At 30.1% G+C, this 26,553-nt stretch overlaps 3 protein-coding genes across 7 annotated transcripts; 2 read left to right on the plus strand and 1 right to left on the minus strand.

Annotated features, from left to right (window-relative positions):
* Positions 1 to 4,001: 4,001 nt before the first annotated feature.
* LOC116778920 (regulator of microtubule dynamics protein 1-like) lies at positions 4,002 to 8,456 on the plus strand. Its single transcript, XM_032673016.2, has 5 exons — positions 4,002 to 4,280; positions 5,306 to 5,454; positions 6,088 to 6,285; positions 6,354 to 6,608; positions 6,714 to 8,456. The coding sequence occupies exons 2-5, from the start codon at positions 5,347 to 5,349 to the stop codon at positions 7,062 to 7,064; spliced, it is 912 nt and encodes a 303-aa protein (XP_032528907.2). The 5' UTR covers positions 4,002 to 4,280; positions 5,306 to 5,346; the 3' UTR covers positions 7,065 to 8,456.
* A 466-nt stretch (positions 8,457 to 8,922) lies between these two features.
* On the minus strand, positions 8,923 to 16,887 carry LOC116778922 (phospholipid scramblase 1-like). 5 transcript variants are annotated; one of them, XM_061529711.1, is made up of 6 exons: positions 16,749 to 16,887; positions 15,297 to 15,630; positions 13,345 to 13,610; positions 12,808 to 13,032; positions 10,359 to 10,520; positions 8,923 to 9,571 (listed from the first exon to the last, which is right to left on the minus strand). In XM_061529711.1, the coding sequence occupies exons 2-6, from the start codon at positions 15,622 to 15,624 to the stop codon at positions 9,512 to 9,514; spliced, it is 1,041 nt and encodes a 346-aa protein (XP_061385695.1). In that variant the 5' UTR covers positions 15,625 to 15,630; positions 16,749 to 16,887; the 3' UTR covers positions 8,923 to 9,511. The 5 variants fall into 5 exon arrangements, with proteins under 5 accessions (XP_061385695.1, XP_061385694.1, XP_061385696.1 ...); XM_061529710.1 differs by having other exon boundaries at positions 16,745 to 16,881; XM_061529712.1 differs by lacking the exon at positions 16,749 to 16,887 and adding an exon at positions 16,276 to 16,455.
* A 593-nt stretch (positions 16,888 to 17,480) lies between these two features.
* Positions 17,481 to 19,117, plus strand: LOC116779006 (ras-related protein Rap-2a). The gene has a single exon (XM_032673132.2). The coding sequence runs from the start codon at positions 17,821 to 17,823 to the stop codon at positions 18,364 to 18,366; it is 546 nt and encodes a 181-aa protein (XP_032529023.1). The 5' UTR covers positions 17,481 to 17,820; the 3' UTR covers positions 18,367 to 19,117.
* The last annotated feature ends 7,436 nt before the right edge of the window (positions 19,118 to 26,553 follow it).

The raw sequence follows: 26,553 nt of genomic DNA on the forward strand, positions 1-26,553 counted from the left end.
GAGTTAAACCATTGGTTGACCATTGGGTTCTAATATTTGTGTCACTGCGCCTGTCGGGTTCGAGTTAGTGTCGCCTGGTGCGAGACGCTCGTCGACTAAATAGCGGTCGCGAATTCCTACTCGTAATTCAAACAACGCAGGCGACGTCTTCGTACGTGTGCTATGAACAAACGGTCCTGACGACCTAATAACTCCATATAGATATCACTTTATTGAATATATAATTAATGATATACGGTTGTTTTTGTTTTCGATGGTCATTCACTTTATTAGTTTAGAGATGTGATATGAAATTTTATTATTATAATTAATTAAAATCATATTAAACTTACCGCTATTTATTGATCATTGTTGATAAACAGCACATGGAACAAAAATAGATCATATTAAAAATTTATATATATATAAATATATATATGTATACATTTATAGTATACCGTAAACCTACCCAAGCAAGGAAGACAACATGTACCTACGTCTTCCAGACTTTCAGTACTCATATATTCAACTTCCATTAAAAGGGGTTAAAAGCAGTGCACCTCATAATAATGAAATGAGAAATGACAGTGAATAAACAGTAAGGCATTCTTCGCAAAAAAAAATCAAAGCACGACTCTGTGAGTCAATAGTCACATATGTATGCTATCATTGTTTTTAAATTCAGTTTGTTTTCAATGTTTATAATGTTGTAAACAATACGCAAAATATAACAAGTGACGTTACTTCTTCGCCGACTACAACATTTATATAGCACCTTAGAATTATGGACTAGAATTGTATTTTTTAAACCCTTGCTTATTCATATTAACACTTTCATATTATATATTACTCGATTCATAGAGTTCAAATAATTTTTTTAATTAAAAGATTTCCTTTATTCTTTGTACTCAATGTTTTTGTTAATGACAAACGTATCAAAACAAAATATCAAAGCAACATATGTCTAGACAATTAAATATAGATATATTTTTTCATCTTACAGTCAGGTAAGGCAGGATCCTTGGACTCCATTATTGATTTATTTTCAATCACATCCATTAAAAAAAAGAACTCATATTAACACTACAATCACGGTTCCCTGGAAAACACTTAGAAAAAAACAATTGGCTGTAATATCGATTCCTGGGCAAATAGCTTTAGATCAACAATCAAACACAAACATTTATGTGCATGTGAATGAGATAAATAAATATGTTTAGTACGATACAGAGGAGACGGTATGCGCACACGTCCTCAAGGACTGAGTGATGGGAAGCGTTCCGCACTTAGTTGCAATCTAAGCTATTTCAATACGCGCTGAGAATTCAAAACTTGGCAGTTTCACTAGAACAGGACTTAGCGAATCACGATTAAGTCAAGCATCTGGCAGCTCTCAATATCGATCTGACTTTGCATACCACAAAATGATAAAACCCTGGTATACGGACATCATTATCAGCACTAATAATTAATTTAAACAGCAAAGAAATCTTTTTATACGTATTAAACATATTTACTGAGACAACGGACTTCGTTAAATTCTGTGCCTTATTTGCTGTCCAATTAAGGATTCCAATATTTTTTTTCCATAGCATTCCACACAATAACTTCTGTCGACCTTATTTTAAGTGCCTCAAATGCATGATAAGGCAATCGTTAGCTGATGTATTAATTTAATGCGGACTTCGATCTCGTCGTACATAAACAATATGTTAGGTATAAGTTCCTTTCCGATGCTCCTAGCATGGAAAAATTGCATCAAATTAACATTAATTGTCCTTGAAGTTATAACGCGATTTATAAGTTCATATACGTATATAGCTCGCTTTATTTTTCTATTTACTAATATCAAAACGGATTTTATTTCGTATAATAGTGTTTTTGGTATTCAGTAAGCGAAATTTTATAAGTAATTCACTTGTTCCAATATTTATAAGTGTCCATCGCAATATCAGTGGTAACTGTAACGAATGGTGTCTATTACGGCGACAGGACGTCGTAGTGGTGAGCTCGGTCGACTTATGACCGTCAGGTTCCGCTACAGAGACTAGCATGGCTAGTTGCATGCTATTTGAGCACACAACAATGATTTGTATAAGAATAGGAAAGTAGGATCTAGTTATTATGTCTGATTAAAATTCGTTTATTTATATGCGAGGAAAATGTAATATTTAAAGAGTAATCAATGAATATTTGTCTGTGATTACAATGACAGCTTTACATTGAGAAATATTTAAAATCTTGCTTCATACATATCAATATGACTGATGAATATTATAAATTTAAAAGGAAATAAACAGTTTATTGTTTGATTTGTTTCCTAATTGAATTGACTAGGTACATAGTTTAAATATGAAAACTGCACAATTAATGTGGCAGGCATTTAATAGAATTGATGTAGGTCTAAATGCCGTTACACAGGGAACGATAAAAATGGGACGAACACTTTTTATTATTCTACATATATTTATATGCAATATTTTAAATATAAAATGGGTATTAGATTTCACAAATAGAGCGCAAATGTAATAAACAATAAGTTATTCATAATAGTCTTAGTTAAACAAAGTGTTTAAAGTAGTCTGTTTATATTATTTTTAAAAATTATACATAAAATAACACTATACAAAATTAATTAAACCAAATGTATCATAATGAAAAAATATATTTTTCAATGTTTAAATTATGATGTATCGATATTTAATTCAACAGGTACATTTCTTTGCAATTTCTTTATCAAGTATGTGCCATCTGTGTCAATACTTCTTGTTAATCATAATTACATCAATATATTTTTTAATTAAACAAACATCAAAATAAAAATGATAAAAACATGATTTTTAAATTTTTTATCTAAAGTTATGTTTGAAATGAAAACTTATTACATTTTTTTTATTCATGAAAGGAAGTATTTGTATATGCATATTCAGTACCTTTTTTTGCTGAGTTACCAGGTGCATCATAGTAATTAAATCAAGCCTATATCACAAAGATTGCTAAGAATTTTATTATATGATGAGGACAATTTTAATCATACTGTCACAGTATGAGTGTAGTTTGCTCATTGGTGATACGAGATTGATTAATTTACGTAACAAAATATTTTATGGCTCAACTAATAGTTAATTAATTATTTTTTTTAACCAAATTATGTAAACAACTGCGGTTTTTTTAATAACAGTTTATATGTATATATTTATACTTTTTAATATCTTACACCCATAAAAACGTGTTCGGATAAATTGTTACAAGCTTGACAATTAATCAGAAAATTTTAAGATGGATTATTCCAGACGCAATTTGGAATAGAAAAACGAAGTTATCCGTGTTTACTCTATATAAAAATTTACAGTAAATTTTCATAAAATATAATACATGTTCTTCTAGGAATTTAGATATTACTAACCATTTATTAAAAATTTACCGAAAGTTCGGTTACGAAGCATTTATTCAAAATACAAAATGAATGATAGTTACATGGCGCGAAGCATGCTTCGATTTCAACGTTAAGAAAACAAGGATAAGTCTATATATATTACCTGATCTCTGCATAATGATAACGATATCGTTGATATAATTTAGATCAATAACATGTCTAATTCACTAAATCCAACAACACTTCACTACACTAAACTGTCAACAGTAACACCCGCCCTTGGACAGAAATTGATTTTTTGAAATGGGTTTCCAGTATAGAAAAAAAGATATATTTTTCCGCAGCACTTTGAGTTATGGCATGGTATGTATTTTATAAGTTAAAATTAATTAATAACTTTATTTTTTACGTTGTAACTATTTGTTGGCACAATTTCATTATTCGTTACTCTTATAAAAAGCCGTAATATATTTACTAATTTAGTTATAAATCTTATTATATATATAACATAATATAAAATCGCATTTCTTAAACTATAATAATAGTGAATTATTCTTTTTTGATCTCTGTTAATACTATTAATTTGCATAATTCAATTGATACTGATATCTGACATCTGTCAGTTTAAAGTAGAAAAAGGACTAGCCAAGAGCATGACGTATGAACACCACTAATATGTTTAATATCGCATTATTTCTTTAAACATAAAATTGATTTAAAATGTACATCAGTATTTATATTATGAAAGATGTCATGGTTTAAAGCGAATAACAATTAAATTGCATTTCAATAAACGCTCGTCTATAAGTTTTTCATTCTTAACTTTCAAAGAGAAATATTAGACTTGGTTAACAATAAATTCTGTAGCTAAAAATAAGTACCTACTTCACAATGCGAAATTGTAACTTGTAAGATGTTTCTCCCGGTAAGTAGATGTTCATTTCAGTTATTAAACAGTATTTTTTAATACTTTTTATGTGCTTATTATGTTTATAAATGCTCACCCAACCGTTTTTATCATAAAAAAACTAATACTCTTAAAGATACCTTTTCATTTATTTTTCCATCCGCCTGACTATCTTCCTGTAAAGGACACGGCGACAAAACAGCTATATTAAATGATATGATCTAAGTAATAGTTGCAATACTTGGCTCTCCGAGACGTTAAACGTGCTCAAATTTCATTTCGCGCTTTCACACTTTTCGAGACATTTTCTTTTTGGTATGAAACATTAATTTTGTTTTTTGTTTTCGAGGTGTTATGAATATTAATATGACGAACTTTAGTTACGCCGTATGAATCGAACGGTCAAGTTCAGGAAATCCAAGCTTGAACTAAAAGCTGGATACCCAATTGCACAATATTCCGAGTAACGGTAGTTTGGTATTACAAGAAAAACTTTAGAATATACATGTTGACTTCAATTCATTGTCTTTTACTTTAAATATTTTCGGACTGGTTAGATAAAGTTGACAATAACCAGCTCTGACAACAACCGATTAGCCTGTGATTTGTAATTTAGTTTTTCTCTATATAGACCATCCGTTCCATACCTTTAGGGAAACAAGAAATTCATTATGATAGTTCTATTAATTTTTTGCGCGCTCATCATTCATTCTTAACACAAGAATATTTAAAAAGTCTTGCAGCCGGGCTTAAACAAAAAAAAAATAGTTACAGTTTGCACAATACTTTAATCCCCAATTTTACTAGCGTATTTTAAAAATGTGTTAAACCCTACTAAGAGTTTCCTGAAAATCAATATGATTCTAATGAGATCTAAGACTATCGCGAGTTTTATTCATTTAAACAATTGATTCTACATGAAAAAAAAAACATTTGTGGAGGCTTCAAGTAAGACAGTATACACAAGTGTTTCTTGTATAGTATTCTTTGGACGGAAAATCACCGAAATTATTATTATTGTAACAAAATTACATTGTTTTCAGATATAATGAGTTAATCTTTAACTATGTAACTGGGTAAAGAAATGTTTAGTTGTGCGATGTCTAAAAAATTCTTTCAGACGTCGATTCGTCGTTTTTTGGGGATGTGGAACCATCATAAGTATAGTAAAATGAATTTGATGCTATCCCGGGTAAGTAATAGTATTAATTATATCAAATAAAATATAAATGGCTGAATCTGTTTAATGTGGCGTGGCATATGTTTTTATACTTCAATGACGCAATGTTGATGACCCGCATTTCGGTAACATGTTAGGTAAATGCACCAAATTCTCTTAGATCATTCAAGCACCATGTTAGTTTACAGTTTAGTGACCAAATGTGATGCATGTTTTGAATCAAATATGGAACACGTAGAATCTTTGATCGTGAATATTAGAAAATGAAAAGAAACGATAGGTGCTCAATTTTGGTAAATAACATACATATAAAATAACTCATGCAGCGCAGTCGCCTCCAACGACTTCGTAAGCCGAGGTCCGGCCTCTTAAAGGCACCCTTGGGACGGCCGTATCCCTACGTCGGGCCCGAATTAAAATGCGTTGGCCCCATCGGGCCACCCACCCCTCCCGGTGACGCTGTATCAGCCATTAAGGCTAACAGCAACAGACAAATCGAAACAAAAAAAACGCAGTCGCCCGTGTATGATGTGTATTTTAAAAATATTCTCATAATATATTTCCTGAAAAAATATGGCAATAATAGGAAATCTTACTTTCCTATAAAATTAAAAATTGAAAGAAATTACATATTCCCGATTTCAGATTAAAACGAATAGTGAAAAAAATAAAGAATACGTGCTTTGGACAGGTTTTTTCTCTATATGGCCAAGTAGTATGGACAATGATGAAAGAGCTAAAGATAAAAAGGCAGTCCTTATAAATTCCATCTTGGAAGTATCTGATAATGTTTTCGAAACAGGAAAATACGAGGAATGCTATAATTTACTTATCAATTGTGAGGTACGGTATATACTTTATAGTATGTACCAAATACTTAATACCTTAAATATAAATAATAACTTCTACAGAATAAGGAAGACGTAGAAATAAAATGGCGTATTTCACGTGTTCTGTATAATATGGCAAAAGATCAAAAATACAATCAGAGTTACAGGAAAGAGCTGACACTTAAAGCTCACGAAGTGATCTCTCAGGAGTTGCCATCTCATTATGATCATTTCGCTGTACAGAAATGGTATGCTCTGACATTGGAGGCTAAAAGTAAAAGCGAAGGCTTAAAACAAAGGATAGAACAACTCGAAACGGTTAAAAAGCATATGGATGTGAGTAACCATCGCTTTAAATTTATATAACTTATCTTACTAATATCTAATAAGATTACACATCATAGGATCGTTAAAATCCATTTTAATTTTATATTTTTTCAGTTAGCGGTTTCTATGAATCCAAACGACGCGAGTCTTTTACATATGCTGGGTGAGTGGTGTTACCAGATCACAGATCTACCCTGGCATCAGAGGAAAACTGCCGAGACGTTGTACGCAAAATTGCCAAACTCAACATACGAAGACGCTCTTGAATATTTCTTAAGGGCAGAAGAAGCTCAACCTAGATTTTACAGTATTAATCTACTTAGATTAGGTATGTGTTATTTGAAACTGAATATGGAAGACCAAGCTAAATACTATTTGAAATTAGCAGCGAGCTATCCGGCGAAATCGAATGACGATCATCAAGCGAACAAAGAGGCTGCGGAAATATTAAAAAAGATTAAGTAAATAAATTATAAAATTATAATATCGATGTTTTATATCAATAGGATCTTACGCAAAAATTCATTTGATATCTAACTAATTCCTATGTAAATGTATTAACTATACAATATATGTATATGTTACCGGAAATGTATTTAATCCGTCATTGTATACAGTTCCTAGGAAATGTTTGTAATTCCTAATAAACATACCCTAGGAAATCTATATATTTTCTAAATAGCAATCATAAATGTAAACTTTTGAATTATCAATACGATGTTGTAAACAATATTTTATAATTCTGGAAACATATATATAAATGTATATATAAATCCCAATAAAACAGTTAAGATAATTAGGGAAACCATAACTATCAAAGATGCAAAATTTATGGTTATTTAGGTCATATAGACAATAACATGTTACTACTCACTACTGATGATACATATACACTTTAAGGAAACGGAACTCAATTTTAATATAAACACGATTTGTTCAACAGTCATGTTGAAGTCGAATAAGGCTGATGTTATGTAATTTGTGATACTTATATATAAAATTTCTTTGCATTTACTTGTTAGTTGAGTAAATTATTATTTTACCCTGAGAAACCGAAATCATGTGTTACACTATAGTTAAAAATAAGAACTGTTTAAATATCCTAAACAAGATACATTTAACACTGCTACCGATTCCTGTAACATTTTAAATCACTGTCTTGCTAAAACAAAATTTGGTAACTCCAGTACAATGTATGTAAAAAGTATTCATTATAATAAGTTTTTTTTCAATATTTGAATTTGAATTTGAACTCAAAACATTCGTTTCAAATTATGAGGATCTCACACTGCATTTTCACCATATATATACGGCTGTGTATATTTGTATCTTTGACACAAACTCATAGGTTTGCATTAAGGATTAAAAAAATATAACAACAAAATTTTTTAATCATTATTTTATATTGTTACATTATTTTTGAAAAAAAAACATTTATGATATAATTAAGAATAAATATATATTGGTCATAAACACTAGATTATAATTGAACCCTACATTACACTCATACAAAAAGAAAAGAATTTTCACTTAGGACATAAGAAATTGTATAAAAAATAATCTTAATAATGTATAGTATGTATAATGACAGTGTTGAGAAACTAACAAAAAATATATAGTGTTGTAATTAAATAAATATTTAAAGAACATATATGAAATGTAATTACAATCAAAAACAACTACCATTATATTTATCATAAGAAAAATTAGGGAGTTACAACAACATCATGATTTGTCAGCCAATTTAAAATCGAATACTAAGTTCTAATACTACATCATAAGAATCAACATAAGATAATATAAAATGGGAAAAATTTTAACTTATGAAATTCTTCACAATAAAAATGTTATTTTAAATATTACGTTTTACACAGAAAAATTATAGGAACTGTGATGATCTGGTTTACAGAAAATTGTATAATAAAATTTATAATAGTGTTTGTTTCTACATTGGCCGATTAGCACCGCAACATTTGAGATCAGTCTACATTTTTTTTAATATCCTTTAATTGAGTTAAACGCAGTAGTACCAAAAAAATAACAATATCATCAAAATTAATATCCGAGACTGATATTAATAAAAAAAAAATGCATATTATGTGACTATTGACTGTAAAACAAAGAAGAAGAGAAACATGCATTGATCAAAAAGTACCTTAAATTTCAAATAAATAATATATAAAAAAAAATAATTGGATTAGATCTTTAACAATGAGAAAATTATGTCCAAGATTTTAATCCCATTTAAGTCAAAAACTTTTTTTTATTATTTATTTATTTGAAGTTGAATATTTGCGTCAACTTTGTTTAAATGCTACGAACATTATTTTTTTTTGGAGAAGTCTCTGTAAAAAAAAAAGTATTCAAATCCCGATACACTTACTATTTAAATAAAAAAATAATAATTAAAAACATAATTGTCGACTGTAACTATACTAAAATGTATTCTTTGACAGACTGAACTACATAAAAATATTACAAAAATGTATAACATAAAAAAAAAGCTATCTTAACAAAATAACTGATATATAAACAATCTGCATAAGAGCTTATTAAAGAAAAAACAGTATTATTTATATAAACTTAAAGATATTTTGTGTTCCTGTATTAAATGTAATTTTATTACTAAGGATAAATTGTTTGAGTAACATAATAATATTTATCAAAAAGTGACTTAGTCATAAAACATTTTAATATATAAATATTTATTATATTAAATGCAAACAATAGTTCTAGGCCACAGAAGCATAGCGGCGTGTACGTCGAAAACCACAACCGAGTCGCATAGACAAAGTAGAAAGATACAAAATACTCCTATATCGTAAATGCTAATAAATATTTCACTTACGAGATTCCTACTGTTAGTATACTCAAGGGCTGTTACATCAACGGAGACGATAGTGTTGTGTGACTTACAACATTCCCGGACGATCGGATTCATTATTTCCAGATTTCTCGAAGAACATAAAATCCTGGAAAAATAATTAATCTCGTTATTGATGCACGTTATGTAACTATACCAACACATCTAATGTGGACGCAGCCTTATAAGATACGAATTAATTTTTATTCTGCATTTTTACCGCTAGTTTCCACCTTCAAACTAAATACATTTGTCATTCACAAACTTATTAACACTATCATGACAGAACAATGGACAATCTGGAAACTGAAGTTTGGCGTTGCAAAATTCTTGAGTTATTTTAAATTTTGAAATTAATAATCATAATATATTCGAAATACGCATCTCTTCAACTATCGCATTCAGAATCAAGGAATTTGTATCAAAAATATTGAAAGTTATAGATATCTTTCAATGAAAATATAGATCTACCCGCATAAAAGACCTCAGTTATGTGGTAGTATATACTGTTAAGAATAATTTAAATTGCGATGTGCTTTATAATACTAAGCTTAATGTTATTTATATTCTGATATTAATTGGGAATTCTTATGAAAGGAAACTAGCGCCCTCTGTATGATATTGTAACTTACCCGCTCCTAAATATGTTACATTAGATATAATAACTAGGATGATAAACTGTTACGAGTTGTGGAGCAATAAACATCTAAGTGAAAGTAGTGCCTAAAATTATTCCTAACATACATAACTTGAACTATTTCATTCAGAATGAAGAAATTTGTAACTAAAATATTTTAAGTGAAAGATATATTCAATGAAAAAATAGATCTAGCCTCATAAAAGATCTTAGTTATATGATAGTATCTGTCATTACTAGATTATGTTTAAAATCTTACTATGAGGAAGCAGGCTCCGAGCAGCACAGCCTTTATCTTAACGTCCAGGTCCATAGGGAAGGTGATGCCGAAGTAGTCGCTGTCAGTGAAGACCTCCCGCGCCAGACCGGACCACTGCTTAGTTATTTTACCCACCTTCGTCTCACCGTCTCTTGAATACACCTGAAAAATAATATATTTATACTTAATAAATAAAATTGAAGAGTCGGTTTGTATTTCCATATTAACAGCATTTCACTAAACCTATACGAAAGTACACACGATAGTAAATAAAACTAAAAATTTTAACATTTTTGTCTGTCTGCCTGTCTGTGTGTTCCGGCTAATCTATGGAAATTCTGGACTGATTTTGACGGTTATTTCACTAGCAGGTAGGTAATGTTAATTTGAAGAGGCTTTCAAAAAAAAAAGGAAGTCCTTAATTCGACCAAGGTTTCCTTATGCTATAACACTTTACAAAAATTTATTTTTATCAACAGGTTAATGACCTGAGCACTTAGAATCTCACCAAGTCAGAAACTGATTCCGGAAAATTCAAGAAATTTATAATGATGCTAACGTATATCTCAAAGCGTTTTTATATGCGGACAGAGCCGCTGACAAAAGCTAATAAAATTTAAACCGCCTTTCCTGTTTAGTATTTTTTGAGACATATTTTATTACTATGATTCCTTTATTATATCTGCAATTTGCGAACTGTTAACAACATGGATGTTATAGTCATTATGTTTAAATCTTTTTAGATTCTATTTATTAGAGCTCTGACATAGACATAGTCACTACTCACATTACAATTGGGAAATGTCGTTGTTTGTTCGTTTGTTACGCCGTGTGTTCTACAAAACATCATTATGAGACTAAATCTTGAGATCAGTACGGGGAGTTATGGAAGTTACTAACGCAGGAAGGGTTTCAGTTTGTAAACAAAAATTACTATTCAACAACGAAACAAACCAATATATTTACTGATAGGGGAAATAAGAAAATTAACTATTTTAGTTTGTTGTATCTAAATTTCCAAATAATACTCTTAAATATTTTTTTATTTGAAAATCTATGGTGTAAAAAAATTTTCTTTTTGTGACATCGTTTTAAAAAAATCATAGCAATAATTGGGAAATTTTTCATCAAATCCTTACGATTATTTATAAAATATATACCCATACTGTACACACGTTATATGTTTGTCAATTAATTATTTATCTCTATCGTAATATAAACATTTGTGATGCGTATTAAGTTTATATTGTTGACTAAATAAATAAGTCTAGAATAAACGTTACTTTGATAGTACTGAGTTATCAAGGTCAATCAAATAAAACATGTCATCATCTGTTAAGTAGTAAAAGGTATATGTTTCAATTATATTTGAATTTTTTCCTCTATAAAATTGTAATTGACTGAATATAAAAAAAAAAATTGGTTATTAAGAAGTGGCGCAATCATATAATTATTAGCCACCAGTGGTATATGCATATGACGTATAAGCAGGGACTCATAAAATACTAGGTATCAGCCCCGGTTATGCACGGACTCTTTACAAAAAATATAAAATAGCCTATTCAATTTTGAGAATTATTAGAATAATATTGTGATGACTTTCAAATGGTACGCCCGATTTAAACGATTTAAAAGGTAATTTACACTTACTGATGTGGGCTTGAAAACGAATAATTTATTTTTATAAGACTTAATACCGTATTTATGTAAATAGCTTTTCTATAAACGCTTTAGGAATGTAATTTTATTTTAAAGTTCTAAAATGGATATAGCATGTTATCCTTGAGGTATAGACATATGCCACCGCGGACTTTTCTTTAGACCTATGTAAGATACACAACTCCACCATATAGTATTTTGTTATATCTCAAAGATCTTAGGCAGCTTTTTCATTAAAAGCTCTCAGACGGCTCATGTTTTCCCGACATTGTTGATGTACACACAAGTAAATACAAAACTTCCACGAGAATCACGCCATCGAGTGGTGATAATCGGTGCTGTAGTTTTTCCGTTTATCGCGAACAGACAGACAGACAGACGCGGCGAGGGACTATGTTCTATAATATGTATTGCTATGAATGTCTACAGCAACTTCAGAATTCGCAACAAATTGAAACTTATAATTAGTTATAAAGGGGAAGTCAGACTTATATAATAACAAAATAATTAAAAACAAGGAAGTCACAAAACAGAACACTTAATAAATTATTATATAATCCTTAATATTCAACATACTTTAGGCGCGCTAAGTAATAATGTACGTTAAACATAGCTGTGTTTGATTTGACTTAGATAATACAAATGAAGCATTATCTCATAATGTTATGACAAATACGTTTCAAAATGTAGCAAAATTTATATGAAATAAAAATGGATGCGTGTGTTTATATTTATATGTATGTGTGTATAATTAATGTTTACGTGTGTGTGTGTGTGTGTGTGTACTCACATTGAACTCGATGTCGCCGCAGATGGAGAAGGTACAGACCGGTCCCTTGATCTTCAACACGACGTCCCCGGCTGCGTTCTTGATGTCATAACAGGGCTTGCAGATTGACCACTGCTGTTCTATGGAGCCGATAACAGTTCCAGGCGGTGACGTCACCTCCATGGTCTGCAACCAGCACGGGCACAAGCACGAGTCACACGCAAGCGGGCGATGGAGATGGATCACCTGGAGATTAATAATATAACTATCATAATACTATATCTTACAGGTTTAAACGAACTACGAATTATAATAAAAAAAGTTATTTTTATAAGTTTTTTTTTATTTTAAAGTGAGACGTCAGATTAACTTCAAAACTTAAGCTAACAGCGAATAAAAAAAAAAAAAAACAAATCAAAACCCATGACTATTGCCCTTTATGGAGGAGATTACAGCACATAATATTATTATCCCCTGCTGTGACTGAGGATGGAGTTATTGTGATTACGTCAATAATATGCGGTGTTTTTATAAATGTATATCCGTATTGAATTATACCTCATTCTTGAAGTTGTCCATGATCTTCATATCGAAAGGACGCGTTGGACCACAACAATTCCTCGTGCAGCAATCATTGTCTTCAACAGCATAGTAAACTTTTTGGCCTAGAGAGTTTTTTATCGTATATTTATTATTGGTTTCGAAGCCCACAAAAGCCTCAAGCAGTTCCACCTTCTGATGCACCAGTAGCTGATCAATCAAGGACAGGTACTCCAAACCTGGCGGACAGTTTGTTAGCCCTTGCGGTATAGTCATCCAACCGCCTGAAAATATATTTTTACACATTTTTATATTTCATATTGACATTTCAAAGCTTCAAATACTTACGAATAGACTGGAGAAATGGGGGCAAATATATATATAGTGATTTAAAATGTTAACGTTTTAAATAAGAATAGTTAATGGACATCACTTGGACATGATCTGTTCATGGTACATTTGTATGGAATTTTCCTTCAACATATAAATTTATGTATAATTCCAACACAAAATTAATACTAGATTCGACTTAACAATTATTTGTAAACATATTAATATAATACATTAATAAAGACATTCGCACATAAAAAAATTAAAACATAAGTTACAAAAGCATAACGGACATCACATTACCCGCAAACATGTAATTTTCTATACACTTTCCACCACACTTATATAATCTACATTATTTGTTAACCTCCTCTCCTCGTCTGTTAACAACTTATCATATCCTTTGGTCCTGTTCTTAAATAATTTATTACAAAACTTAGTAATGCCTCTCTTAGCGCTGGCTAAATTCAAAACATCCAAATACACGTTCTTATCCTTCAAAGACACAACTTCATTGCATTTATTGCTTATATATTTCCTTATTTTCGAACACTTTACCGTTGTGTTTTTTAACGTGTTTGCACTAGAGATTTCTTGACAATTTCCAATCTGGGTGTTTGTATTATTAAATTTCATTATATTAATAAAGATATATATATATATTAATTTATAAACCGTATCTATAAACTGCCAATGTAACAGCCAGAAACGAAATAACATACGCTATCAACAAATTAAACTCGACATGTCACTAGAATAAACATCTTTATCTGTGTACGGAGTCATTAACTTAAAACTACTCCAATGATACCAATTATTACTTTTTTTATAAAAATATTGGCGGTATCCTAACTTTTTTTCAATACGGCCGTTTAAAGATTAAAATGCGTTACCACGTTTCGTTTTAAAAAAAAATACGCATATAAAAAAAAAAATCGGAGAAAATGATTTCATATCAAAGGATTTTTTAAAATTCTGAATACTGAGGTTCGGTAAGTTATTTAAAAAATGTTTCCTAAAAAGTTATCATAGTTAAAAAACACGGCGTATAATACGTTCAGTGAGAAATGTTTAGTTTTTATTTAAGATAGACGGTTATTTTTCAATAGTTAAAAGTAAATCGTAATGGATTGAGAAGTTTTTCAGTTCTATTTGAGAGCTCAAATAGTTAAAATCGTAATCGTAAATCGTAATGGAACCTTAAAAAAAAACTACAAATTGAGAAGTTTTTCAGTTCTATTTGAGAACTAAAACAACTGTTGATTGTCACATTACGGCTCCGGTTCTCTTGACTAATATTAAAATCAGCAACTAATTCAATTAATTTAAAACAAGGCTTATAGTTTCAAATCTGCTCCATATTAAAATTAAATTTTATTTGAAATTGATATCATGATAGCACTGGGAAGCTTCAAGTCTTTTCCACGGCCACATTCATACTAATTTTTTCATTAAATTGTAGTAGCAGAAAATGATTTTATATTAAATCAATTTTAGAATTTGATGCCAGTGAATCTTTCTTAAATAACCCCTTTGAATAAACTTTTACCATAATTTACAACAAGGTTAAAATTTTATTTAGGCCGAATAAATTAAAAAGGTTCTTTTTATGAATTAATCAGTTCAATTTATTTATATACCTGGCTGAAGTGTAGGCTGTTGCATAATTGGTGCTGGATAACCATGCTGAGGATGTGGATAACCTGGAGCATATCCTGGCTGAAACCCAGGTTGGAATCCAGGCTGGAATCCCGGTTGGAATCCAGGCTGGAAACCTGGTTGGAATCCGTGCTGCATACCCGGAAGTGGTTGTGCACCAGGTGGGAGCATTGGCCCAGGGGGAGGCCCTGGGTAACCATGTTGGGGGTTCAAAGGGTAACTTTCTGATGCTTTATCACTTTCTTCGGGAGGTCCATATCCTTGGCTTTGTGGAAAATTTGGACTATATGGAGTTGGCTTGTGTGACATATTTTCCTGAAAAAAAAAGCATGCAACAATTAAATAATGTAATTACTAACTTTATTTTGTTCTATTTTCGTAGTAATTTTATCAGAACTAATTAAATTAGTAATAAGAAGAAAATATGTATCTTCAAAATTCTAAAACAGCAGACTACAAATTATCAGATACTTTATATAGATTAGTGCGGCTAAGCCAAAATCGACAGTATAAAATTTATTAAGAGTCAATGAATATACAAACAGGTTTTGTCCTAAGCTTATTAGATAAATGTTTTTTAGTTCTGAGATAAAATATTCTTAACACATGAAATTTTCTGATTCTAATAAATAATATAAAAAGTCAATATGAAATTTAAATTTAGAACCCTCAGTATGTCTATTTGAATGTATCCTTTTACCTACTAATTATTCTTGGAATAAAAAACAGTTATTTTTAACCAACTCATTTCAAATTATTGGAATGATTCATTTTATATAAGTTTTTTCAAATGCTTGGATCTCTGCCAGACGCCCCAGTTGTAAATATAGTAAAAAATTTTGCTAAGGCCGTTGAATAAAAATAATACTCAACATATAGGAAATCTCAATAGCATAACATGTTTGATACCATCTGTTTCTATTACATTATTTTTTCTAATTAATAGCAATTGATACATACTATTTAGTGAAATACGAAGATGACAAATTAAATAATTTTTGGAGATTGCTACTTATGGTTATATACTTGTTTAAACACAGATTATGATTAAAATATAGTTCTTGTCCATGAACAAATTATTTTATCACGGTTTAGACTTAATTTATTGATCTTAAATTTAATAAACTTTTTTTAGCTCTGTTCGTACAAAGTTTTTAATTCCATTAACCAGAAATATTTAAATGAGCAAATATTATTAGTCATCAAATCATTGTTTAAATAGAAAAATTTACAGAAAACAGTAAAGATATTTGATATAATAAGTATTTTTAAACCAATTATTAATACAATTGATTATCCCGCATTGTATTTTAAATTTATGTGATTTCAAATACCGGCTACCTTAAAAATATATAATTATTTATATTATAAAGAGAAAAAAAAAACAAACAAAAAGGAGGTAGCACCGAATCGTTATAAATACAGTTACCTACAAAATAGTTCACAATTAGAGGTATACAAGACCAAAAACTTTATTTTACACAAATACCACAATTAAACATCAATATAAAAACTTGATTTAATAATATGAAAATAAAAATAGGCATGAAATTGTAAAAGGCATAGACAAAGAAGATGTTGTAGAATAAAGAAAAATTATGTAGGAAAATTTAAATAATTTCTAATTTTGAAAAACAATATAGAAATGTTTTAATAAATATTTTTTAAATAAAAGGACTAATACTAGTTACATGAAAAACCAAATGTTAATAAAATAAGAAATACTTTAATTTTTAGTATTTCTGGACGAAAACGAAACTGCCAACCTTTCAACAAGAATATCGTGGTGACTTCCGGCATAGGGTTGCCACATATAATATTTTACCAATGTTTTGTAAGAATAAGAGTAGAAATACTAAATTTTAAACAATATTTAAATTATATCTATTGAAAACTTACACTGGATTCTATTTTTACAACTTTTTACACCAATAGCGTCTTTTAATATCCAATACAAGCGATTAAATTTTTCTAAATGTTCATCAACTACATAAACTTACTATATAATCATTTAATTTATTTACAAAGAGAAATTGTTTTTGGTAAAAATGTCCTATGGTATAAATATAAGTGAGAGAAAACTTCTTTTTTATTTGTGTAAAATTTTAAAGGTAATAAATATATAAGCTGGCAATCCTAGCATCCGGTTGAAGTATTCCCATTCACCAATCAAACCATTGCAATAGAGTGCATTGACCAACCTGCTGCTGGTGCCATTTCTAGTAAAGAGCGAGTCAGTTGGATAGATGTTGCTTCCGCGTTTGTACTATCAAGTGTAAATCGAATAGAAGAGCTCCTCAATGCAATCAAAGTTGTTTTACCACTCATCTAACTAAAATGGCGTCGCTGTTTATCATTTAGTTATCATTCTTTAAGTGAACGTCCCTCAGTGATCGCATCCGAGTGAGTCATAAACCAACATAGCAATGACATTTTTATAGCACAAAGTGAGAATACGTTTAATCGTTGTAGAAGACTGGCAAGTGTGATTTACATAGCACAATAATGCGCGAATTCAAAGTGGTCGTGCTGGGCTCGGGTGGGGTCGGAAAAAGTGCTTTAACTGTACAGTTTGTGTCCGGATGTTTTATGGAAAAATATGACCCCACCATAGAAGATTTTTATAGGAAAGAAATAGAAGTGGATAACTCTCCATGTGTTTTGGAAATATTGGATACAGCGGGAACAGAACAATTTGCTTCCATGAGAGATCTGTACATAAAGAATGGCCAAGGCTTTGTTGTTGTATATTCCTTAACAAATCATCAAACTTTTCAAGATATTAAACCAATGAAGGAGTTGATAACTCGCGTTAAGGGGTCAGAGCGTGTACCTATTTTGTTAGTGGGTAATAAAGCTGATTTGGACCATCAACGCGAAGTTTCGCAGACTGAGGGTTCGGCGCTGGCGCAGATGTGGGGCTGCCCATTCGTGGAAGCTTCAGCGAAAAGTCGCACTAACGTCAACGAAATGTTTGCTGAAATAGTGCGTGAAATGAACGTTAGCCCTGAAAAGGATAAGAGACCTTATTGTTGTTGTACAGTGCTTTAATATTTAGTGTGTAATGTGGCATTTATTTCTCGTAAGACTGCAAGGGCGTAAGGGCATAGAGGGAGAACGCCCGCCTCAGCACAAGGGCCGCTCGCCTCCGGCGGGACCTGACCAGCGGCGCAGAGGCCTAGGTTGCAGGACCTTCGTCGGTCCCGCGACAATTGCGAAGCGCGTCATATCACGTTGTTAATATCTTTGATACATACCATTGTCCAATTGAGGTGCTTTATCTTATATTTTCATACTTTAGTACTGGTAGAAACTCCCGCAGTAACCTTTTTCATGAAGAATATATATTATTTCTTATTGGAATATTTTATGTTCAGCTTGAAGTAATTTTCATTATTAAATTATTTTACTCTTTATATTTAAATTAAATGTAAAAGCTGTATCAGATGTTGCAACCACAATAATATTTGTATTGTAAAATAATATTAGTCAACTTTGTATATAATTTCATGAGATTAATGATGTGGAAGGACATGGAAGGTTTTAGAGAATAAAAAGCCATCCAAATATGCAATAATCTTATAATGATTGTGTAGAGTGAAGTGCGATGAGTAAGCGTTTACACCTAAGTCATCATGCTGATTGTGTTTTAATGTGTAAATTGTTTATATATGAGAAATCAATAATCAAGGAAATACAGACGGACATTTGTCAGTTGCGTGATTGTGTTTTAAAGTCTACCAGGATTTGTGATAATACATATAACAAAGTATCTATAATAAAAGTTTTAAGTGGGAGATAACTTGTGCAGTTTTATTCAACAGTCTCAAAGGTAACCGCTTTGTTTACATTGCTTGCAAATTCTTTATTTTACCGACTATTTCCATGACTCTTAATTACTAGAAATATTTAATTATTGATTGAAATAAATATGTAAATACAATCATCATTGGCCTTCACATCGGTGGTATATGATTCAGCAATGTGTGGTTTACGACACTCCCTTGAATGGCTGTATAAAGTAATCCTGTAAATAAAATACCTATGAATTCATTTTAATAGTATAATTTTTTTATAAAAACTTCAAGAGCTGCAATTGTATGGCACAATGAGATCGTAGGTTTCCTTAATATAAACTTAAAAATCTTTAATGATCAGGAGTATTCATGTATTAAATATATTTTGAAAACATTACTTTGTTCATATTTCATTGTATCCTACAGCAAAGCTTCAAATAGATCATTTCAGTTTAAAAAAAAATGATAGGGATATAAAAAAAAGGATAAACATTTCAATAATTTTAAAAGCTCTTCTATTATTCTGAAAGAATTAAATTTTTATTATGACTGTAATATTTAATAGCATATCTTAACTTTTGATTGATTTATTAAATACCTTAATATTATTCCTTTGTAAGGAACAATTTGAGAGTAAGGTAGTGGCATTTAAACTTTTGTTACTGGTTAATTTTTAAAGCATGCAGCCTACCACCTCTTATACACAACACAAAGAAAGTTTTAATAACATAGAATGATTTAAACATCTGTGTAAGAACAACAATTGGATATTATTCAAGCTATAATAACACCACCGTCATGGTTTGTTTCTTTTAAAAGATAAAAGGGTTTTTTACTGTTTGAAATGCTTGATACAGTGGAGCAGTTCTTTATTCAGCCAAATATATATATATATATATTGTGCTTAATATTAACTTAAAAAGAATTTAAATTTATCTTTATATAAATACATGCATTGAAACATTAAGACGAGTAAATACATAAGAAACTTGGCAATCATTGTATATTAAATATTATTACGTAAATAACTCAAACATTAATATAGATTTTAAATGCAGCAGGAAAATTTTATATGGCCTCAAACATTTTAAGCAATTAAATTATTTTTGTGTTTAATTGGGGTAAAGTGGTTTAAATTTATGCCAGATGTATGTATTAACCTTGCAGTTTTATAATAGTAGTTAAAATGTTTGAAATATAAAAACATTCTAAGTCTGTTTCCATAATAAAAATTAAGATAAAAATCACTATGGTTTTACAAAAATATCTATGGTTTTGGTGGTTCAATATAAACAAAACGTTTTATCTAATGTGAATTAGTCAAAAGCAAAAACGTTTCTAAACTAACTGAGGATAGAACAAGAAAACTGCGAATGCATTTAACAATGTTGGTAAATAGCAGCAGCCGTTGGAGCGTGACTCGTGCGCAACCATCACCGCAACAACACAGTGCACTTCTATAAATTAATAGACCTCATCGTTATGTTGACTGCTGTTGTTGAAGCGTAGTTTAATTACGCCAAAGAGAAATAATATTTTATTATACTTATATTCATATCCTATAAACATATTGCACTGACTTTGATTTTGATTTCTGTCAATAGATCGGTGCGTTCAAGTCGAAGGAAATGTCGTCAAATACTAAATATATCCATTGCAGCAGTTTTCTCGCTTCCATTGTCGTTGTAAACGCTGCTACCATTAATATGCCGTTACAGCCTAGATAAAAGAAAGCAGCCAGCAGTAAATCTAACCCAAGTACATACATTTCAAATGTAAATAATTCTGGAATATCTTAAAAGGTAAAAGGGATATTTATTCGAATGAATGTTTAAAATTCGAATGCATTCGAATACATATTTACGAACAAACTTATAGTAAATAGCGACTGGATACTTCATAGAAATCAAGCTGACATAGATATTTAAATGGAGAAATAACAAAATTATAAAATTGGTCTGCGCGCAACAAATTCAGTGAAGAATCTTACTCAAACACGAGAACAACTCTTCAACTTGGACATGATGAATTTAGTTTTCGAAAGAGTTAATGTATGGAAACCATAAACATTTCGAGAAATGCAGGAATATTTGGATCGGATTGCATTTTATTATATTTCTTAAGTCGTCGACTAATGTCCTTAATCGAGATCAAATCGATTTATAGAACGTAAAGTGCTCTCTCATCTTTGATGTATCTGTGAATGAACCGTGACAATATACCGGTTTTAGAAATAACTCAGCTAACCGAACCGTAGGTCACCTTATATTTAATTCGGGGTTGTTACTAATTTTAAAAGATTTTTGGTATTTATAAATAATGTGGATATGTTTTAACTTTATTTGCTTTGTTTTACGGAATAATCGAAATGTAATATGTAAGATAAAAATTGTATATAAATATATGGACATATTAATTAAATAATTCGTTGTAAATGTTTTTTCCAAACATTGTTGTTAATGGTTGCATTCAAATATAAATGAGCATATTGTATGTAGCCGCATGTGTCGAGGCTATAAAACTTAAAATGATCAAACAAAGTATCATACAATTAATTGTTCATTCAACATTCCTACTAAAAAGTAAATACAAATTTATGTCGGGTCCTCCTGGAATAGACGCTCGGTATATAGTTTATTCCAAGCTGCATACGCAAGAGTGCCAAAGTTGCTACGCACACGACTGCGTGGGGGCGCGAGATACTATTAATAATATGATACCTAATCATACACATTGCTTCGATCAAAACGGAACATTGTTTTAAATTTCTTACGAAACACAAGAAAATATTTCCTTGTTCATAAATTATTTCGTTTATTTCTATAATACAGGTATAATAAATATGTTTAATAAATATTGCTATATTTAATATCGAATAAATATTTGAAACAATAACAACATGTACGTGCTCGAGTTCAAGTTCATAAAACGTTTCTTTTATCGCTTAGAAAAGTAATAAAAGAAAACGGACCCAATATACTGTTATATCAGAATTTCCTTTGTAATGTTTTATAATTTTATTATTAGTTGAAGTAGCACCAAGCATTCATAGCTTTGATCCCCTTTTGGTTCTCATGATTTGTATGTTCTCATGGAACAATAAATGCGGGTGCACTTACAATGTTTAATTGTACAAATTATTCAATATTTCATATAGCAAAAAGATTTTCGAATAAGGATACAATAAAAAATATACATTTAATTATTTTATGTATTACTCAATAAGTAGCAATTCAATATTACCTACTCATAATGTTAATGATATGTTATTTGCTTCCTCGTCTTAACTTTTAACTGACATGGTTTTGATATCTTTAAAGGTTTTAGACTATAAAATTGAGAACCTTTTTTTTTAAATGGACGCTATCGACTTATTTGACAAACATATAAAATAGAATAAAAAGTACATATCATTCTGGTTGTCATCGCAAATATTTGATCTGCAATTATTTCAGACTAGTTGGCTGTCTTCTATAGGCTGTAGTACACTAGCTGTGGTCCTTGACGAGTTGCGCAAACGCCTACCTTGACTTGTATAACTGGCGCCCAACATGGCAAGCCCGTTTAGACCTGCCTTCGGTGTATCTACTGAAAAACGAAGACATGTTCTACCTATTTGAAATAAGCTTGACTTTTTTTTCAGTATTTTTTTTTATATTTCAAAAAATATTTTACAGCAACATATTATGTTTATCTGTATACGAAGATAGTGATTTGTTCTTTATTACTAACATAATATTATTTAATAAAATATATTTCTTGTATAGGGTAATCGATATTTGGTTTACAAAATATTATTCTTAAAATTTATACATTGCACATCATTAGCACATCTATTATAGTGAAAAGTCTGGTTTCATTGTTATTCGAGTTTGTAAAATAAAACCTTTATACGGTTTTGTCAATATGGAACACTTAAATATATAAAATGTGTCTTAAGAACAGCGCATAAGATTAATTTTTCCAAGAAGATAAAGAGTTGGCGGGTGGGATGAGCAACTGAACACGTGCTCTGCTTCCGAGCATTCGACACAATAACAAAATGAGACATGCATTGTGTTCTGTGGCCCTCAGTCTAAAATGCAACCACGTGTTGAACAGGTTTCAATTTAAACAGAGTTTGTTAAGATTTGAATAGTTTAAAAAGTTCACCTACAATTTGGTACATAATACAGCTAACATCCATATTACGAGGGCGAACAAAGAAAAGTATTAAATCAAGAGATTTCAATTAAAAGAGATAGAAATTAATAAAAGGCGTTCCCAGACACGGGGCCATATAAGTTGAATAATTCAAAATAAATTACGTATGTATGTTACATTAAATATACCATAAACGACTGTTATTTTTTTATGGTCAAAGTTGCATTGACATTGACTTCCTTTACTCCGCGTTGATCTTTGACCAGAGTTAATTTATTCCAACAGAATAAATGAATTTTAATCCTTCAAGTATCCTTTCACATGATACATGGTAAATATACTTGATTGTGAGAATTCCTAGTACACAATTTAAAAAAAAAAGTTTAATTAAATATTTTAATATTCATTATTTCAGTTAAATATACACACGGCCTACGCAATTAATGTCTTTTAGATATGTGTATTTACTGATTCATCGTTCCATGACACATTAATATGTAAGAGTTGCTAGTAAAGTATTGATCAGAAGTGAAACTAGGTGTATCAAATCGCCCAACACGAAAGAGGCAGTTTTGTTCGCCTCTAGTGATTACAAGTTTTACTTGCGTGTCTTCGTTACTTTTAGTAACATGCGAAGTCAAACGATGCTGGTACAATAGCAAGTAGCAAACAAACACGTACTTATTTGCCAGAAAGTGAAATTCTGACTAACGGTTTTCATTCTAATTCAGTTACTGGTATTGCGATGTACTGCGCAATCGATTATATTTGAATTTGAAATAATATAGAATTTTTTATCCTAGGTTTCAAATATACATAGATTGTTTAAATGTCGAAATTAATATAGTTATAATGTGAAAACAGGCACATTTCTTAACGTAAAAATAGTTTATAATAGAATTGTATTACTTTTATAAATCTCTAACATTATTGAGATGCGTATGTGATTGGTACCTACTGTATATTTAAATTTTGTATTGATATATATTTATAAGTCTGTTTCATGTCAAATGCAATAAAAAAATAACATCTGTAATTCCAAACCTGTTTATATATGGAGAATGTAGTGAATTTTCTTAATTTCCATTTAAAAGAAAAACACAATGACTACTTAAATATCTCTAGTTACATTCATAACCTACTCTTTAGATCATCAAATTGCAATATTACAAGATAATCCATTGTTCTTTCAATACAATTGTGTTGAGTCATATTTTCACATTAGATAAGCCATCACTCTGATTAGCATTTGACGTGATTCTTCAAACGCCTTGTCTTTATCTAGTCTTATATGTGGTAACACTTATTCTAAACCCTCTCGAAAAATCTCGTTTTTCAATAGGTAGTTTCTTTATACCGTTTTAGTACTGACTTTAAATTTAATTACAGATTATTGCTATATATATAGGGGCTCCATTTCGTAAACGTATTTTTTCGGCGTTATACCAAAATATAAATTTAAAATGTATTAAATTGTCAATTGTAATGAAGATAAATTATGTTCATATATTATATCAATAACATTTTGCGAGATGTTGATAATAAAATGAAAACACTGAACAATTTACCGCGGTATATTCTATTTGGAGAATTTTTTAATTGTATTGCGAGCGCAACTTTAATAAGTATAATTATTAAAAAAATATTCCTTTAATTATCTATTTCACATCGAAGCATTATTGAGGTAAAACTTCAATTAAAATTCAAATAAAAAATATAGAATAGAATATTAATTCTTAAATATGGAATAGAATATTAATTCTTAAATATTGAATTGTACTTATAATAGAAGGTATATTTGGATCAGATTTGAATCCTTCCCTTGTCGATAATTTTATCATTCTTTATTTTATTTTAGAAGTTTTAAAGAGATTTTTATTGACAACACTGATCTAAGATAATAAGTAATAACCCACCAAAGGGCGCGTATTTATTTGTTATGTTTTGTAACAAGTGCCAAAGATTAGATTGGGTTTCATTTCAAGCTGTGAACGAGTAATTTTGTTATAAATAATATTAATCTAAATCTTTATCTCTTTAATATGTATTAAAACAAATTCAAACTTATTTGATTGTTTTGACTGTAGTTCAGTTGAATAAACACATTTTCCGAGTATAATTAAACTAATTTCTTAGGATTTTGCGAGTGACGAAGCCTTACTTCGTCATTTAAAAATTGAAACTTGATACTAAATGAGATGTTATTAATATTTACCATATTTTAAAACCGCATCTCACTTGACTATCATTTACTGGTGTTCAATTGGTACAACCGGATATTACTAGAAAAAAAAACAAGGAGCAAGAATTGTCTAAAATACTTATTGAATAATATTTTTTGTATTATGTAGTTGAAAAAAATAGCTTAGAACTCTTTAGGACTCGTTTTAACACATGTGATGGGGAAGTAGAGCTGCATTTTTCTGATCTCTTTCCGTTGAATCAAGCGAAAGGTATATTATCATGCCACAAGTTTCCCGGTGAAATCGCGTGTTCACACGCGTTCAACAAAAACAACCGATAGTCTGCTACCAGCTACTAATTGTATTGAAATATGCTGCGCCAAGACGATTGTAGACCAACGAGCTAGTTGCTCGAATCACGATTCTCGTTAAGGCAAATTTATGAACTTGATATAATATTCTTGTTTAAAACACATGTAACTAAAATATAGAATCTATAATTGAACTAAATTGATCATTTATTAAAAAAACATTTCTCATATCGAATTAAACAGCCAGATATATGTTAGGTATATTTTAAATAACTTTTTATATATTTTGACATGTGAAACAATGTATTTGTAATAAATCCAAAATTAAATATCGATAAAGCAAAGGTATAATAAATGTGAAACGAATATAGTAAAATAACGAATATAAATTATTTTTAATAGTTCCTTTGTCATTTAATAAAACCTACTCTACTTGGTAAGGTAACTGCTATAAAATACCTTTATAGCTTCAGCAAAGAGGTGCTTATCTCTCTATTGAAAATGACTAGCTGTAAAAGTAGATGTCGCAAAGTAATTTTGTATTACAGGTTGTTTACGTGCTCCGAGATCGCCCATAGAAAGTGAACGTGGGAACTCGTAGAGGTTTTACTGACGCCATGACATTATTCGGCTACCTTTTTTATTAGGAATTGCCTTTTTTACGTTATATCTTTTTAAAACATTGGCCGTATACATAGAAGCCCCAGGATCAGGTCTTTTATATACCACTTATACTTAATATATCTTATGGGTCTGACGGATTTTACAGATACTATGAATTTCTTCGTAATGAAATAAAAAAAA

Source organism: Danaus plexippus, chromosome 6, assembly GCF_018135715.1.
Source record: "Danaus plexippus chromosome 6, MEX_DaPlex, whole genome shotgun sequence".
Classification (NCBI taxonomy): Eukaryota; Metazoa; Arthropoda; class Insecta; order Lepidoptera; family Nymphalidae; genus Danaus; species Danaus plexippus.